This window comes from Microtus pennsylvanicus, chromosome 1, assembly GCF_037038515.1.
Source record: "Microtus pennsylvanicus isolate mMicPen1 chromosome 1, mMicPen1.hap1, whole genome shotgun sequence".
NCBI lineage: Eukaryota > Metazoa > Chordata > Mammalia > Rodentia > Cricetidae > Microtus > Microtus pennsylvanicus.
The window spans coordinates 40650499-40669096 of record NC_134579.1 but is presented as its reverse complement, the minus strand read 5'-3'; the positions used below and the strand labels follow the sequence as shown (position 1 = coordinate 40669096).

Here is an 18598-nt window from a genome sequence, read left to right as displayed (position 1 = left end):
TGTCTGGTATTCAGTTGAAAATCTTTGGGGGCAGTGTTCTTTCTCTTTTTGTGGAACTTTGGGCTACACTACACCTAAAAAGTCATCATCCTCCCACGATCTCCCCAGCCCCAGAAATAACATGGAATGCTACTCTTTCACATGAGTTGGTCCCCTTCCCAGCCTATGATCAACTCATGATACCCTCAGTCCATTCAGTGACTCCATAATCCACTCCAGACATCGTCGTCTTTGCTCATTTATTCCTCCCATAAGAGCCTTTTCTTTCCCATATTCTGGGTTAAGTGTTCTGCCTAGAGCCTCGACTACGCGTAAAAATGCAGTGGTTACATCTTAACAACAATTCAAATAATAACCTCCAGTTTTCCCCCATGGGATGTCAGGTCCAGCGTCAAACCCAAATGTGAGCCTTACTCAAAAGGAAGAGTTCCCATATCTCCTTTACAAAGCCTTCGTTTCCTGTGCTTTTTTCTCCAGTTCTAGTCCAAGACACACAGATGCAAATCTGGAGATGAGACCTGAAGAAAGTTGGAGCCATGTTGACCTTGTCCGCCGTGAAGCAGATTCTGTCTCAGAAAAACCCACCATCAACGTAGATGAGGAAGACGGTGCTCTCCAGATCTGCCGTGTATGCGGGGACAAGGCCAATGGCTATCACTTCAACGTCATGACATGTGAAGGCTGCAAGGGATTCTTCAGGTATGATCACCCATACCATTTGCCATCACTGACAGACCGGAGGACATCTAGCGTGGGTTTCCCCATTCATTGGTTGGGTGATGTCTCAAGGCCTCAGCTTGATCTGATGTCTAGGGTCATTGTATGGGCTGATGGGCCACCCAAAGCCCTCGTAAGTGTTCTAGGACACACATGTCTACATCAGAGGAATCCTCATCTTCAAGTCTTCCTTTATCTACTGCCCAGGAAAGCATCATTTCCATTAAGATAACACTTCATTCTTCTGTATATTCTTGAGTAAATTGAAAGGACAGCAAAAAGTTTAAAAAAAAAGAGAAAGAGAGAAAAGGCAAGTGTTCAAATCACTCTCATATGGTAGTCGTAAAATATATCAAAACTAAGATAATTTTATCTAGAAACACATTTTTTTAAAAAGACCCCCCCAAAACAAAACAAAAGAACCCCCAAAACAAAACAAATCAAAAAAGCCCCCCCCAACAGCCTAATGCAAAAGAGAAAATAAAACCCTACTTCAAAGCATGTTAGGAGCCGGGCGGTGGTGGCGCATGCCTTTAATTCCAGCACTCGGGAGGCAGAGGCAGAGGCAGGCGTATCTCTGTGAGTTCGAGACCAGTCTGGTGTACAAGATCTAGTTCCAGGACAGGCTCCAAAACCACAGAGAAACCCTGTCTCAAAAAACCAAAAAAAAAAAAAAAAAAAACCAAAGCATGTTAGGTCTGGACAAAAGGGTCACCATCATCAGAAGAAGGACAGAAAAATTTGTGACAGCTTGGCAAAACCATCCTCAGCACGGGGGTTCAGATCCAAGGTGGAAGCAAAATGTGAAGAAACAGCTTCAGTTCACCTCCAGGAAGGGAAAGGCTTTGCAGTTCTCACCTCAAGGCCACACTTGGGACATTCAAACATTCCCATGACCGACAGATGTGTAACTATTCCTAGGGAGACCTCAACAAACATCCATTCACTATAGATAGGCTGCCAACAATGCACCAAGACATTATTCTACCCAGTCTAGCTTGGAGAAGTGCAGGAGGCCGTGGAGATAGACGTACAGCATATGGCAATCGGTGATTCAGGTGTCGGCCCCTCAGACTCTGTCTTGCAAGGCTTACAGGACCACTGACTCTGAAAACAGGTGTCCGTAATTTCTCTCATGTGCCCCCTCACTCCTTCCCTAGTAGCTTTGGGTATTTCTCTACTGCTTGCGTGTTTATCTCATGAAATATTCCATCGGCTGGGCACAGATTTCTGTGGGCCGTCAAAAGGATGACCTTTCGTTTGGCTATAATATATACAAGGCAGGTGGAAGTACCACTGAACCTAGTTGCCTTGAACCCAGTTATTCACATAAGAAATAAATTATAATTACTATAATAAATTATAATAAAGTTGTTTCATAAGAAATAAATACCCCTGTCCATTCCTTGGGGAAGCTAGCATATAACACCAACACTGAGAGTTATGAGAGCCTCCGGAGAGTGGCTTCACCTACTGTTTATCTGTATGGAAATGTTGGGAGATGCCTGTGGCCATGTCTACACAGGTAAGAGCGTATTTCACAAGCATAGGCCCTGTATGGCCTCACTGCCAATCCCATGTGAGATAGGTGGAATCACACACCTGCATAATCATAGCATCTAGCGGGGCTACGATTGGGAAGAGGCCTTGCATGTTTGGGCACTATGCCGAATATCTCATGCGAATACAGGGACTTTATCATTTCTCAGCCGTTGCTAGCTGCCCCCTGGCTAGACTGTATATGAATCTACTGAGCCACCAACAACTCTGAGTCCATCATTTCTCAGTGAGGCCTCTGCGTACCGTGCAGATTGTTACCGGCCTAGTCTCAGGAGTCACTGTTCCCCACGCTGCTCCTGCACTCAGCCCGCTGCCTACTCTTCCCTCTCTCACCAGCCACACGGGGTCAGTATTTGGATCGCAGCAGCCAGCCATTCCTGTTTGTGCAGCCCCTGTCTCAGGCATCTACATGAGAAGGTGTCGTCCCATCCAGCACTTTATTTGGCTTGAATATTGATCTGGTCTGTAGGGGAGGCTCAAAGCCTCAAAAAACATAAAACAACAACAACAACAACGAAACCACTGGTCCCAGTGGAGACTTCATGGCTGTGGCATCGCTGACAGAGCAGATGCAGGATACATTGCTGGAAACATGCGTGTCACCTCTGCAGAGTTTGATTCTGCCGCATCCCAAAGGCCTCCAGCCTAAAACTTAATTGCATGAGATGTTTTCACTGTTGCCACCGCAGAGCTGGCAGTGGGTTCCACCTTTCCATTTCATAAACAGCTGGCAATGGCTGCCCTAGTGCTGGTAATGAGATCCTGGGCCTCTCCACTGTGGGATTAATGCCATACTGGCACTGCTGGTTCAGGTGATTTTTGTCACACACCTCCCTCTGAATGGCTGGTGACATAAAGGGACCCTGACGTACTTCGAGACATGACTGTTTATCCTGTCCTACAAGGATCTTTCTTAGGTGGCTCAAACGCTTCTTTCTGTACCAACCTACGCCGCACCTCCTTCTTATCAAGCTATAGAAATGATAGAAAACTTGGATAGTATGGGGTACAAAGATCCATTAGGACCCCAGGAGACCCAGGAACATCTGTATCCGTTTTAGATTTACAGGCATAGGTAGTAGGATTTTCCCAGTAATACCATCATCTGTCTTATGCACTTTACCTGGCCATATATTCCAAAGAATTTGTGTCTTGTTTAACTGATTTCCCATCCTTATTTCTTTCAGTGTACTCGTGTATCTCAGATGGTTTTTCTAACTCCTCGAGACTAACATTATATCATCTGTGTGATGAAATCCCCTTTACAAAGGGTAGACAGGATAACAAAGCAAGCACCGCTCCGTGACAAACCGCGAGACAAGACTATGGGGGTAATCTTGGGGGGAATGTTTTAGAGGCCCACTTCTGACTGCTCCACGGATTACAGGTTGCTCTTGGGATTCAGTAGCTAAGGGGGCAGTGAAGAAAAGTGTTGTCGACGCCCAGGATAGTATGACAGGATCTAATCACTTCTGCCAGTTGTTCTGTCCAAAAAGAGCGATGCTGGGTGCCGTGGATGCTCGAGAAGATGATGGCCTAATTCAGCTCTTCATAAGCTACAGTCATTCTCCACCAATCGTCTGGCTTCCTCCCAGTCTACAGCAGGCTGTTGAGAAGGCGGGAGTAATGTCCACCTTTCCCAATTCGTGATGAAATCGATATTGTTACATATCTACAGCCCTCGGGTGGGCAGATTTACAGGCTACCATCTTGCCTAACAGGGGGAGAAAATGTATACTGTAAAGTCCGCAGGGAAGACAACAACCCACCCCCCAGGACAAGCTTACACCCCTGCCTCTATATCCATCTACTGCTCACGCTGTCCCAGTATTTTGGGGTAGTGCCTGTAATAATCTACTTGGCTGTAGTTTGCAATTAAACCCAGGCGCTTTACACATGAGTAGGTAACCAAGAAATCTAGAACTCAACATGGTGTCTGTGATGTCCATGTGTGGCCCTCACAGTAGCCACCATTTGTCACCCCATCAGGGGAGCAGCTTCCTACAGTGGGGGCCACCAGTCCTGCTTTATCTCTCACTCCATCTGCCCCCCTTTGGTGCACTGCCATTCAGGTTTTAAAGCCTTCCAGAGACAAGCATCCCCCGCCCCCAGAAACCTCTGGCTTGACATGAATACTGGCACGTTTGCGTTCATGTGACCCGGATAGGTCCCACCATTCATTTCCCCCCCTTTTCCCTGTCCATTGATGCTTTAGCACCTTAAGAACCTGATTTGCATGACAGTCTGAATTGTCCAGATCCACAAAAGCCTCTCCTACCCCGTAAAGATCATGTCCCGACCACAGGGCCCAGCAAAGTCACTGAAAAGCCCCAGACCTGCCCTGGGGTCTTTGTAAAGCAACCTCTTAATTTTTGCTTGTTTGGTTTGGTTTTTAAGGTGGAGTTTCTCTCTGTGTGCAACCTTGGTTATTCTGGAACTCACTCTGTAGACCAGGCTGGCCTCAAACTCATAGAAATCCTCCTGCCTCTGCCTCCCAAGTGCTGGGATTAAAAGCGTGTGCTTTCACTGCCCGGCCTGCCTCTTAATTTCTTAACTCTCACACCAATGCATTCTGTCTGGCCCTACAAACTGGATACAAAACACTACCAGTCTCACGCCAATTCTCTCAGTAATTGCTGCCATTGCTTTAATGCCTTCCAGTCCCTGATATTCATGCAGACTTCAGCTGGTGATGACCAAGTGTGTGATGTTCAAATGAACCAATTCCCTCATATGGCTTCAGGTTACAGATTTTGCCTCAGAGAATTGGTGGTTGATTGTATTGCTCCGTTTCTCTACTTATGCCTCACCCAGATTGTTCCCAGTTACTCACATGTCCCACCGCTGCACAAGCCCGGTGTGAGAGTATAGGCAGAGTTTTTCCTTTTTCTTATTTTTATTGCACTATACATTTTTCTCCGCTCTGCTCCCTTCCTCCTCCTCCCCTTCTAACCTCTCCCATGACCCCCATGTTCCCAATTTACTCAGGAGAGCTTGTCCTTTTCTCCTTCCTATTCAAATCCATGGATATCTCTGTTAGGGTCCTCTTTGTGGTCTAGTGTCTCTGGGGTTGTGTGGATTGTAGGCTGGTTTTCCTTTGTTTTATGTCTAAAAGCCACTTATGAGTGAATACATATTATTGTCTTCCTGGGTGGTGTAGGAGGGTCATCTGTCTATGTGTTACTTTCATTGGTTAATAAAGAAACTGCCTTGGCTTTTTGATAGGGCAGAATTTAGATAGGTGGAGTAGACCGAACAGAATGCTGGGAGAAAGAAAGCAGAGTCAGGCAGACGCCATGATTCCCCTTCCCTAGACGGATACTGGCTAGACTCATGCCGGTAAGCCACGACCTCGTGGTGACACACAGATTATTCAAAATGGGTTAGTCAAGATGTGAGAGTTAGCCAATAAGAGGCTACAGATAATGCGCCAGTCAGTGTTTAAATGAATACAGTTTCTGTGTAATTATTTCGGGTGTAAACTAGCTGGGCACGGGAACACAGCCCGCCAACCCCTTTCACTACACCTGGGTCTGGGCTACCTCACACAACATGACTTTTTTCTAGATCCATCTACTTACCTGCAAATTTCAAGATGTCATTATTTTTTACTGCTGAGTAGTACTCCATTGTGTAACTGTACCACATTTTCTTTATCCATTCTTCAGTTGAGGGGCAGTTAGGTTGTTTTCAGGTTCTGGCTATTACAAATAATGCTGCTGTGAGCATAGTTGAGCACATGTCCTTGTGGTATAAATGAGCTTCCTTTTTTATACCCCAAAGTGGTATTGCTGGGTCTTGAGGTAGATTGTTTCCTAATTTTCTGAAAAATCGCCATACTGATTTTGAAAGCAACTGTAAAAGTTTGCACTCCAACCAGCAATGGAGGAGTGTTCCCCTTACCCCACATCCTCTCCAACATAAGTTGTCATCAATGTATTTGATCTTGGCCATTCCGACAAGGTGTAAGATGGGATCTCAGAGTTGTTTTGATTTGCATTTCTCTGATGGCTACTAAGGATGTTGAACATTTCCTTAGGTGTCTTTCAACCACTTGAGATTTGTCTATTGATAGTTCTCTGTTTAGGTCTGTACCCTATTTTTTAAAATTATATTATTTGTTCTTTTGATGTCAAGTTTCTTGAGTTTTTGTATATTTTAAAGATCAGTCCTCTGTCTAATGTGGGGTTGGTAAAACTTTTTTTATCGTTATATAGGCTGCTGTTTAGTCTTGTTGACCATCTCCTTTGCTTTACAGAAGTTTCTCGCCAGGCGGTGGTGGTGCACGCCTTTAATCCCAGCACTCGGGAGGCAGAGGCAGGCGGATCTCTGTGAGTTCGAGACCAGCCTGGTCTACAAGAGCTAGTTCCAGGACAGGCTCCAAAACCACAGAGAAACCCTGTCTTGAAAAAAAAAACCAAAAAAAAAAGAAGTTTCTCAGTTTCAGGAGGTCCCATTTATTAATTATTTCTCTCAGTGTCTGTGATACTGGGGTTTTATTTAGGAAGTGGTCTCCTGTGACAACGTGTTCAAGTGCACTTCCCACTTTCTTTTCTATGAGGTTCAATATGACTGATTTTATGTTGAGATCTTTGATCCATTTGGACTTGAGTTTTGTGCATAGTGATAGATATGGATCTATTTTCATTCTTCTGTATGTTGATATCCAGTTATGCCAGTACCATTTATTGAATATGCTTTCTTTTTTCAATTTTATATATTTAACTTCTTTGTCAAAAATCAGGTGTTTGTAGGTGTGTGAATTGATACCCGGGTCTTTGATTTTATTCCATTGGTCCTCCTGTTTGTTTTTATGCCAATACCAGGCTGTCTTCATTACTGTAGCTCTATAGTAGAATTTGAAGTCAGGGATGGTGATGCCTCCAAAAGTTCCTTTATTGTACAGGATTTCTTTGACTATCCCGGGTTTTTTGTTTTTCCATATGAAGTTGAGTATTGTTCTTTCAAGGTCTGTGAAGAATTTTGCTGGGATTTTGACGGGCATTGAATTGAATGTGTAGATTGCTTTTGGTAAGATTGCCATTTTTACTATCTTAATTCTACCTACCCAAGAACATGTGAGATCTTTCCATTTTCTAGTGTCTTCTTAAATTTCTTTCTTCAAAGACTTAGAGTTCTTTTTTTCTGTTTTTCTCTTTCTTTTTTTTTAAATTTATTTATTAAAAATTTCCACCTCCTCCCCTCCTCCCATTACCCTCCCACTCTTTCCCTCCCCCTCCCTCCCTCTCTCCAGTCCTAAGAGAAGTCAGGGTGCCCTGCACTGTGGGAAGTCCAAGGACCTCCCCCCTCCATCCAGGTCTAGGAACTGTGCATCCAAACAGACTAGGATCCCAAAAAGCCAGTACATGCAGTAGACTCAAAACCCAGTGCCATTATCATTGGCTTCTCAGTCAGCCCTCATTGTCAGCCACATTCAGAGAGTCCAGTCTGATCACATGCTCATTCAGTCCCAGTCCAGTTGGTCTTGGTGAGCTCCCATTAGATCATTCGCACCATCTCAATGAGTGGGCGCACCCCTTACAGTCCTGACTTCCTTGCTCATCTTCTCCCTTCTTCTGCTCCTCATTTGGACCTTGGGAACTCAGTCCAGTGCTCCGATGTGGGTCTCAGCCTCTATCTCCATCCATTGCCAAATGAAGGTTCTATAGTGATTGTTAGGAATATTTCCTAAGCGAGCTCTCTGACGACACAAAACTTCCCAATCAAGCCAAATCAAAACAAACCAAATTAAGAAATATCCAGGTTTAATGGAAGATCTGCGCGCTCTCGGGTGGCCCTGAGGGGGAAACTGGGAAGCCACAGGAACGCGACCCCCGGGAGGAAGAAAGGGGGACCACGTGTTCTTCTTTTGGGGGATCACTTAAGTACCCTGGGGAGTGGTCCCGACCCCACCCCTAGGGAGGGGTCAGGATTGGCCTGCTGGGATTTGAAGTCTAGACCAGGCCTGGGGGCTGAGATAGATGCCAGGGACTGGGGCCTGGGCTCCCAGCCTAACAGTGATATGCAAGATATTCATCAGTGTGGCTATGGGATAAGGCCAGTTCAGGCACCCTCTCCTCTGTTTCCCAAGGACCTAGTTGTCATCCAAGTCTTTCACTTGTTTGTTTAGAGTTACCCCAAGCTATTTTATGTTACTTGTGACTCTTGTGAAGGGTGATGTTTCTCTGATTTCTTTCTCAGCCTGTTTATCATCTGTATAAAGGAGTGCTACTGATTTTATTTTGAGTTAATCTTGTATCCTACTACATTACCAAAGGTGTTTATGAATTGATCATCTTATTAGATGCTGAAAAAAGTCTTTGACAAGATTCAACGCCATTCATGATAAAAGTATTGGAGAGAGCAGGGATACCAGCAACATACCTAAACATAATAGGCAGAGCTTTTCATCAGGATCGCCATCGAGTTCTGTCCAGCCAGTCACTCCCAAATAACCACACAGAGATTTAATATTAATTACAAATGGTTGACTGGTAGCTTAGACTTGTTACTAACTAGCTCTTACAACTTAAATTAACCCTTGTTTTAAATCTAAATTCTACCCTTTGGCTCATGGCTTGTTACCTCATTTTTCTACATGTACTGCTTCCTCCGCATCTGGCTTGCATCCCCTCCAACCTTGCCCTTCTTCCCAGCATTCTCTCAGCCTGGCTCTCGCCGAACCTCTTTCTGCAGAGCTATTGGCCAGTAGACTCTTTATTAAACCAATGAGAGCAACACATCTTCACAGTGTACAAAAGGATTAATCCACAGCATGAGAGACTCTTTCATATCTTGTTTAAGTCTTTCTCAGTTCACCCAGATCTGAGGCAGTGTGTTTTGTGATTATCATGGCTTCCTGTAGTGGGCCATTATTAAGGCCTCTTAGTGCTGAGGCAAATATGAGTGTGACACCCATGAACATATTCCTAGGCCAACAGATGGTCTGAGCCCCTAAGCTGAGCTCAAGCCTGCCAGGTACAGTGAGTTCAGTCTCTACTTCAGGCCTCCCAGCATGCCCCCGTTCTGTTCCCAGGGTTCCAAGCCAGCTTCTCTCATTTCCCGCACTGTTGGACAGAATAGAGAGAGGCCAGGGCCAAGGGACACCAAGGTCATCCAGATGTAGAAATGAAGGGAAGCATTCATTTAGGGCAGCAGAAGCAGTCCTCGGTGGGAAGCCCAGGATGGCTTGGCTGTGGAGTGGTCTGCCGGAGTCTCTGACATCACGTACTGCCCAGTCACAGCTGCCTCTCTGGGAAGGGGGTGGCCCTTCAGCACCCTTCTGGCTGGTGACAAGCTGCAGCAGAGCCCCACACCCCAATCCCACCCTGGGCTCTGTTCTGCAGAGCTTCCAACCTCCCCACCCCAAGCCAATCAAAACCCACTAGAAGGGGAGCTGGGGGGGGGTACTGCATAGGTCCAGAAGCTGCTGGGGATAGATAGGGGAGGTGAGGGGTGGAGGTGGCAGTGTTCCTCTGGCTCCCTCTTCCAAGGAGAAAACCAGGTAGGAGCACATTTCCATGGATACCATTAGTAACAAGGTATAAAGACCAATGGGAGGTGATTCCCGAAAGGCCTGGAGCCAGCAGTTGACTTGTCCTGGAAAGAGGCTCCGGGGCTATAGGTACGCATAAAAAGAAAGTCTCATTGTCTGCAGAATCATCTCAGAGGTCTCCTCTTCTGAGTCCCAGACTTTGGGGTAGAATGCCAGCCTACACACGTTCTGTAAAATCCCTAGTTTGTCCTGTCTGTCGCGGGCAAGGGCTGGAGAGGCAGGTGGTATGGCCTCTAGCGCCTGGCCCAGGAGCTGAGTGCCCTGTAAGAGGCTGCTGCCTGGGAGCTCAAACCCGAAATAAGCACCCAGATACTGTATTAATTAAATCATGGCTTGGCCCATTAGCTCTAGCTTTTTATTTGCTAACTCTTACATCTAATTTAACCCACTCCATTAATCTGTGCATCCCTACCAGGTGGTGGCTTACCATAAAAGTTTCAGCTCACCTGTCTCTGGGGGCAGCTCCATGGCTACTCCCTGACTCCGCCTTCTTCCTCCCTGCATTCAGTTTACTTTTCCCTGCCTACCTAAGTTCTACCCTATCAGGCCAAGCCAGTTTTCTTTATTCATTACTGGTAATCACAGCATACAGAGGGGAATCCCACGTCGGTGCCCCTAATGCTCTTTCTTGTCCCACAGAAGAGCTATGAAGCGCAATGTCCGGCTGAGGTGCCCCTTCCGCAAGGGGACCTGTGAGATCACCCGGAAGACACGGCGGCAGTGCCAGGCCTGTCGTTTGCGCAAGTGCCTGGAGAGTGGCATGAAGAAGGAGAGTGAGTGGCGGCAGGGCAGGGGGATCAGGCTCGGTGGACTGGGACAGGCTCCAGACAGCTGAGGCGCCATGGTACGCCCTGAGCTCGTGTGTATTTGGGAGCCTGTGGGACTTCAGAGATACCGGACACGGGCTCTCTGCTGCAGGAAGTGTGGTGGGAGCTGCCTGCCAGGGCTGTGTCCTCTTTTTCTCTCAGCTCTCACTGCACGGTTTCTTTGTCTCCATTTGTAACTCTAGTGATGTATGGGGGCTTGGGGAGTACGACCCTGAAGGGGCACATGTGTTGAATCTGCTTCTTTAACTCACAGTGATCATGTCGGATGCCGCTGTGGAGCAGAGGCGGGCCTTGATTAAGAGGAAGAAGAGGGAAAAGATCGAGGCTCCACCATCTGGGGGGCAGGGGCTGACTGAAGAGCAGCAGGCGCTGATCCAGGAGCTGATGGATGCTCAGATGAAAACCTTTGACACCACTTTCTCCCACTTCAAGGATTTCCGGGTAGGGGCTTAGAGCTGTGACAAATGCCCATGGCTATGCCAGCTCCTCAGTACTGAGTCACTTTTCCGAGGTCGCTCATGCTGTGGTGGTCTGCATCACGATTCTCTGAGAACTGGCCAGAAGTGGAAAAATCTCAAAATTCTTCCCCTGACCCCAAACTCTGGGGTGAGAAACCCTTTGGTCATTCCCCGGCCAACTCAGGTTGGGGAATCTTTACTCTCTGCCCGCAGCAGGTAGGAGCCGGGTGAGGATAGTGGAGGCAGGCATGCTGCCCACACTGAAGTGTTGTGAGACCAGGACCGGAAGGGGGATGGCCTTCCAGAATGGGCATTTGTTGGCTAGCTCTGTCTTCACTCCCAGTGTCACCCCTCCCTCTTCCAGGATTGTCACAAGTAGTTCAGGTGACTGCACCAGCAAAGAATGGTCTAGCCGCCAGTATCTATGTTTCCATTTAAAGCAGTGGTTCTCAACCTTCCTAATGCTGCGACCTTCTAATACAGTTCATGTGTTGCCCCACAACAATAAAATGCTTTACTACTTCATAACTATAATTTTGCTACTGTTATGAATGGTAATGTAAATATCTGATACACTACCTCCGGGTTGAGAACTGCTGATGGACAGTTTCCAAACTCTTACTCTGTCTCCTAGATAAAAAAGGGAGATGCTTAGGACATACTAGGCAGGGAGGCCTCCCTCACCCTTCAAACTGGCCATGCAGGACTATGGCTATTAATTCACAGAACACCGCCTGTCAGACAAGGGCACCTGAGTGTCATGGCTATGATCTTGTTTCTCACACTGCAGCTGGTCATCAGGAGCCTATGTGGGGACTTGTCTGTGACAACACACAACCTCCCCTCTTTGCCTCCTACTCTTTATCCTAGCTGCCTGCGGTGTTTAACAATGGCTGCGAGCTCCCAGAGTTTCTGCCGGCTTCTCTGTTGGAAGACCATGCCACGTGGAGCCAAATCATGAAAGACTCCGTTCCAATGAAGATCTCTCTGAAGCTGCGGGGAGAGGACGGCAGCATCTGGAACTACCAACCTCCCTGCAAGAGCGACGGCAAAGAGATCATCCCTCTGCTGCCACACCTGGCAGACGTGTCAACCTACATGTTCAAGGGTGTCATCAACTTCGCCAAGGTCATCTCCTACTTCAGGTAGGTCTTGAGGGAACAATGGATGTAATCTGTGGTAAAGTCCCACGAAGCTGGGGTCAAAAGACCCTGTGATGTCTCTGCCCCGGGGGACCATTGCTACTGGGGTACAAAGTCTATATGGTTCGTTAGTTCTGTTGCTGAGGGACAGTCAGCTTTCCCATTTTGGAATGGGAACTGATCATAGCAACCTTGTAGGGTGTCTTAGTTAGGGTTTCTATTGCTGTCAAGAGACACCACGACCATGGCAACTCTTATAAAGGGAAACATGTTATTGGGAGGCTTACAGTTCAGAGGTTCAGGCCATTGTCATCATGGTGGGGCATGGGGTGTGTAGGCAGACATGGTGCTGGAGAGGTAGCTGAGAGTTCTACCTTTTGCCCAGGCAACAACAGGAAGTGAACTGAGACACTGGGTGGTATCTTGAGCATAGCAGACCTCAAAGTCTGCTCCCATGGTGCCATGCTTCTTTCAGCAAGGCCACACTCTAGAAGTGCTACCTCCTATGAGCTTATGGGGACCAATCACATTCAAGCTACCACACAGGGCTGATGAAAAAAAAATCTGAAGAACATTTCCCCATGAGGACAGAAACTATGATTGGACATTTGCAGACTAAAAGTTAAGTTGGAAGGACAAGGAGGGAAGTACATAGAAGAGAGATGTGGGGTTTCCACTGTCTGGTATCAAGTAGGCCATGGGGAGGGTAGCCGCTCCTGTAATCCATAAACCGCATCTCCCTAGAGCTGGGCATGGAGACAATGACCATGACAGATGGTGTCAGCAAGAGAACCTGAGACCTGATGGAGTGGGAACCAGCACTCCATAGCATGCAGTCTGTGGTGCTAGGGGTGATGCCCAGTGTCCTCCACCTTGCCTTGCCCAATGGGGGCAAGTGGGGATGAATTACACATGCAAGGAGCACAGCGTCAGGCAGAGCAGATGGCCGGAATGGGACACTGGGTCTTTTGTCACTGGAAACAGCTAGGAACATGTATGACACTCAATATCAGTGCAAGGTGTGCCATGTGCAGGATTTTGCTCTCTAGAAACACTTCTGGGAAGGGAAGACACTTCTTGACCTGAAAAGTTACCAGGGTTTACTTAAAGGGGCAATCATTGTCGGTAGGCACACAGAGGCAAAAGTTTATGAGGCTAGCAAGGAAGACCCATACATCAAATGTTGGTCAGAGACTGTCTAGGATGTTGGAAGAGACAGGGCGGTCTGTAAGGGTCCTGGACACAGAGCTAAGGAAGCATGGAGCGTTCCTGGGGGTGGAGAGAAGACCTCAGTGGGTAAAGTAACCTGATGGCCTGGGTTATGAGGGAGAGAGATTAGAGGTAACTTGGAAGGAACTGCATCCTCAGAAGGAGGCTAGTCCATCTCTTTCTCTTCCAACTTTTGGATTATGAGCTGGGGACTGGTACCAGCCTGTGGACAGCCCGCCTAGGAGCCGTCATCACCTCCTGTCCTTACTGCCAGGGACCTGCCCATTGAGGACCAGATTTCCCTGCTGAAGGGAGCCACTTTTGAGATGTGCCTACTGAGGTTCAACACGATGTTCGACACAGAGACTGGAACCTGGGAGTGCGGTCGGCTGGCCTACTGCTTCGAAGATCCTGATGGTGCCTGAGAGATGCCTGGCAGAGGGAGGGAGGGAGACAACAGCCGAGGGAGACTGGGTGATGAGGGAAGCCTGAGTTCTTGAGGCAGGCTCCTGAGGTGCTGGCTGTCTACCCTATACTCACCCCCAGGTGGCTTCCAGAAACTTCTCTTGGATCCGCTGATGAAATTCCACTGCATGCTGAAGAAGTTGCAGCTGCACAAGGAGGAGTACGTGCTGATGCAGGCCATCTCCCTCTTTTCCCCAGGTGATGGCTCCCCCCAGCTGCTGGCCCCTTCAGTCATCTGCAGGAGGCAGCAGTTCCCTGCCCAGGGAAGGGCTCAGCCACCATAAGCCTTGCTTCCCACTGCACAGGCAGACTGCAGTCTTCTGTCTTCTTGTTTGGGGTGGTCGGCCAGCCGTTTCTTTATCCTGGGCTGGACTGAGCTTTCTTTATCCCTCTCTGCCCTGCCTGGCACCACAATGCCTTCCTTTCTCTTCCCTTCCCTTCTCAGACCGTCCTGGTGTGGTGCAGCGCAGTGTGGTGGACCAGCTGCAGGAGCGATTTGCCCTCACCCTGAAGGCCTACATTGAGTGCAGCCGGCCATATCCTGCCCACAGGTGAGGATGAACAGGGAGGGGCAGATACGAGGGGGAGCCTTCTTGCTGCCTCACTTTGGGCCTGATTTCTAAGCCCCTACCATGCCTGGGGAAGCTTCCGATGACCAAGGCTCTGGGACTGTTTTGTCACTTTACTGAGACTTCTAGCCTGAGTCTACCTGAAGGGATACTTGTCTGTCCAGGGTTTCCTACATTTCTGTCAAGATGTGGGAAGCCTGACTCTTCTGTCTCTCCCATAGGGTCTTCTAAAGAAGACCAGTAGCAACCACCATGACAGTAACTGTAGTGAAACCACTCATAATGACAGTTCATCTGTAATAGCTACTACTGATACCCAAGTGTCCACCTCAGGGCCAAGAAGCCTATGCATATTATGTATATTATAACCCATAACATTCAGAACACTCCCCTGAGGTGGATACCAACACCATGCTATAAGGGAGTCAAGGCGATGCCCAGGATCCCACAGGGTGGAGGGCTAGAGCCTGGCAGCTAGAAGATTATCAAAGCTCAGGCTTGTCAAGAAAACCTGTTTGGAGACTGGCATGATTAAGAGCTTCCCATGTCTTCGCCAGCCCTCGGATTCCCATGTCCTAGTGCCCAGTCCATGACCACAGGCATGCCGACAGCAACAACCCTGATGACAATGTGCCTAAGGCTTTGAGCATTAAGGCCAGTCTTGGGTATTCTAGCATGAACTTGAAGATCTGCTCTTTGCTTGGCCTGCTCAGTATCCTGGGATGCTGGGGGTGGGGTGGGGTATGGGGGTGGTTACATCTTTATCTGCTCAGTTACTTCTGCAAGGAGGGTGAAGGTGATAGTTTCCTTACCTATCTTGGGGAGATCAAGGTAAGTGTGTTCAGATGTTGGATGCAGCAAGAGATGTAGGACAGGAATCCAGCCTGAGGGTCCTAGCCGTATTGCCTCAGCTGAGAGATTGACCAAGATGACGACTCCCCTCACCTCCATATTAATCTATGAATTTGCCACCTGCAAGGTCTGAACTTTCTACGGAGGTCTCCGTGTGCAGAACTCAAGGTGGCAGGGGTGGGAAGAGGAAAGGTAGATAGATGGCAGCTTCTGCCTTCTCACACAAAGGCTGCAGGAATTCCACATCTTGCTTGGCTGAGCTTGGATTTTTCTAAGATTGAATTTGTGTGCTCTCAGAAGAGGGTCAGTCTGGTGGGACGGGAAGGGTGGACTGAAGCCCCTACTTCTCTGGCTGCCGACAGGTTCCTGTTCCTGAAGATTATGGGTGTCCTCACTGAGCTGCGCAGCATCAACGCCCAGCAGACCCAGCAGCTGCTGCGCATTCAAGACACGCACCCCTTTGCCACCCCCCTCATGCAGGAGTTATTCAGCAGCACAGACGGCTGAGTGGCTACCCCTGGGCAGAGAGCTCATGGGACAGGCAGATCCAGGCATTCTGTATTGTCACTTCTAGGGCTAGACAGACGGACACACTGAGCGCCAACAATGCCTTATGACTGCAGCTGGCAGGAAGAGGACATGAAGCCCCAAGTTCAGCCTGTGGCAAGCACTGGCCTTTTAGGTTAGCCCCATCCTTGTGCGTGGGAAGAAATCTCTGAATCCCACTAAATTCTAGTGTCGGGTGGAAAGGGAGCAGGTCAGGTTATGTAAGGGTGTACATACCCACACATTCCTAGCCCCCAAGCTTCCTCTGCACCTCAGCTCAGCATCAGGCTCGTCAGTGCCACTGCTGAGAGCCAGGAGCTGGTCCTGACCTTGTTCTGGCCACATCACTCAGGTCCTGCATCTGAGCAAACACTGCTAATCACTAACAACCCGACTGCTGTAGGGGATACAGCGTGGGCTCAGATGTGGATCCCAACCTCAGAGTTCACGAAGAATGTGGACAGGCACATGATATACAGTCAGGAAGCTTTATGTGGGTTCTGATTCCGAATGCAAGGTGCTTGTTGAGGAAGGGGTGGGAACTGTGGCTGTGGGGACCTGTACAGGACTTAGTGTGGGTACATCTGCTCCCCAGGGTCTGGCTTGTTCCCAAGATGGAGCACTGGGGTTACCTATGATAAGGCATCAGTGACAGACAATAAACACGTGAAAGCAGAATTACCTGTGTACACCGAACTCCCAAGTACACTCGGATCCTCAAAGCTGAAGTGTATGGAAGCATCTGCCTCATTTGTAATAGTTTGTAGAGCTGTCATGCCTCTTCACAGCTATGCCTACAGCCACACAAGGTATTCCAAGCTTAGGAACGTAAGATCAAGACAAGAGGATTTCAGTAATGAAATTCTGGGTAGAGATATAAAACTTATTTTTAAAAAGATTTATTTTCTGTGTGTGTGTGTGTGTGTGTGTGTGTGTGTGTGTGTGTGTGTGTACGGGTGCCTGAGGAGGCCAGAAGAGGGCGCTGCATTCCCTGGAGCTGTAGTTACAGGTGGTTGTGAGCCACCTGATGTGGATGCTCGGAACTGAACTCTGGTCCTCTGGAAAACCAAATGCTCTTAAACCGCTGAGCCATCTCTCCAGCCCCTACTTTTTGACCTTTTTTTCTGGGAAAGAAAAAAAAAATGTGAGAATGAGAAAACCGAAATAAAAAAACAGAGCCAGGTGAGACTGAGGTTAGAATACAGGGCAGTCTGGGGAAACAGAGATCTTTCCCAGATCTCAAAGCACACATACACAGCTGTACTCTGCTGAGTTCAGCATTGCCCTTTATAAGCCTGACCATCTGCCTTTACGACATAACAATGAGCTATTCACCTAATTAGCTTTTGTGCTTGATTATTACATATAAAAATATATACATACCATAATATAAATGTAGTAACCAAAGTTTTAAATGTGTGAAAATACTCGGTTGCAAAGCAAGTTGTAAGTAATTGAATTTTAACAAACAGGTAATTACTTGACTCTAGCCATCTTACAAACAGGCCAAACCGTACTGGCATCAGATGTACAGAAGTCAAAACAGTAAGCTTATCCCCTACCACCCCCATTTCTACACAAAGACATAAAGAAAGCATCTGTGTTTGGGAGAACATGAAGCCCTTGCAGCAAACTCATGAATGTAGCTTTCACTCTTTGAAATTTGGGATAACTAAAGACTTAGTTATAACTAGCAATACATTTCTCATTTGGAAGTCTAGACTCTATTCAACTATATTCATAAACCACACAGGCATCTCTTCTTCCTGTGGGAAGTTACCTTTGGTGCTACTCATTCAAAAGCCTGACAGTAGTTTGACGTGGGTGGGGTCAGAGAAGTGAGGTTAAGATTAAGATGTAATACAAAATACACTCCCTATCCTAGCTGATTTTTAAAACACCCAGGCAGTGCCCTGAACACTAAACTGGCAAGGGCACAGGAATCACAGACAGTAAACACGTATTCCAAGAATGTGTCCGATTCACGGTGGGCAGCACAAAAGAGTGCAGACAGGTTATATACCCTCTTAGCACCATGGCTGAGTTTTAAGATTCAGAGGTCCAGCCAATCTTCCTGCTCTCCAACGTCTGGTTTCCTCTTCAGCCCCCTCCCCGAGCTTCTGAACAAGCAGTAGCAAGTATTGGTTTCTAGGCATCTTGGTGTCAACAGTTCTTTTTCTGGTTCCCCACTCAAGAGGGGATTGGTCGATTTCTAAAGTGCAGGAGAAAAGATCTGTGAGCCACTGTAGGCCTCTGGCTCGCCCATCACGCACGAACCACTCAGCAGCCACTGTCTTGAGTGACAAATCTACATGCGGGAGGCCCAGGAGTGACCCTTGCTTTCTGGGAAGAAGAGAGACTTAAAAACCAACCCACCCACCCCTAAGCCACCATTAACTGGCAACCCCAGCTCCAGGTAGCTCACCAGTCAGTAGAGCAGTTTCAATTCACTCAGGTTGCTTTTCTTCCCAGAACCACAGCTCTCTAACAGCGCAAGGTGCTCAGAAAGACTAGCCCTGCTGCTGTCCTGTTCAGCACTATACCTGGAAGGACTCAGGAATAAAGAACCTTTCAGGTCCTATAGTCCCAACCCAAATGGCAACGGTAGGACCCAAAAATGATGGAGACCATCCCCCTGCTGACCCAGCCCCATTCCCCACTTCTGCCAGTGCTGGAATTATAGGCAGGTGGCACCACA

General features: G+C 47.8%; 1 protein-coding gene across 1 annotated transcript in view; it reads left to right on the top strand.

The window, feature by feature from the left end:
- Nr1i2 (nuclear receptor subfamily 1 group I member 2) overlaps window positions 1–16578 on the top strand; it is a 39000-nt gene extending 22422 nt beyond the window's left edge. The window contains exons 3-10 of the mRNA XM_075962426.1: window positions 478–699; window positions 10472–10605; window positions 10913–11100; window positions 11988–12262; window positions 13743–13885; window positions 14015–14131; window positions 14379–14484; window positions 15717–16578. Of these exons, the coding sequence (XP_075818541.1) occupies window positions 478–699; window positions 10472–10605; window positions 10913–11100; window positions 11988–12262; window positions 13743–13885; window positions 14015–14131; window positions 14379–14484; window positions 15717–15861 (1330 nt within the window). The 3' untranslated portion in view covers window positions 15862–16578. The remainder of the gene's footprint in view (window positions 1–477; window positions 700–10471; window positions 10606–10912; window positions 11101–11987; window positions 12263–13742; window positions 13886–14014; window positions 14132–14378; window positions 14485–15716) is intronic.
- The last annotated feature ends 2020 nt before the right edge of the window (window positions 16579–18598 follow it).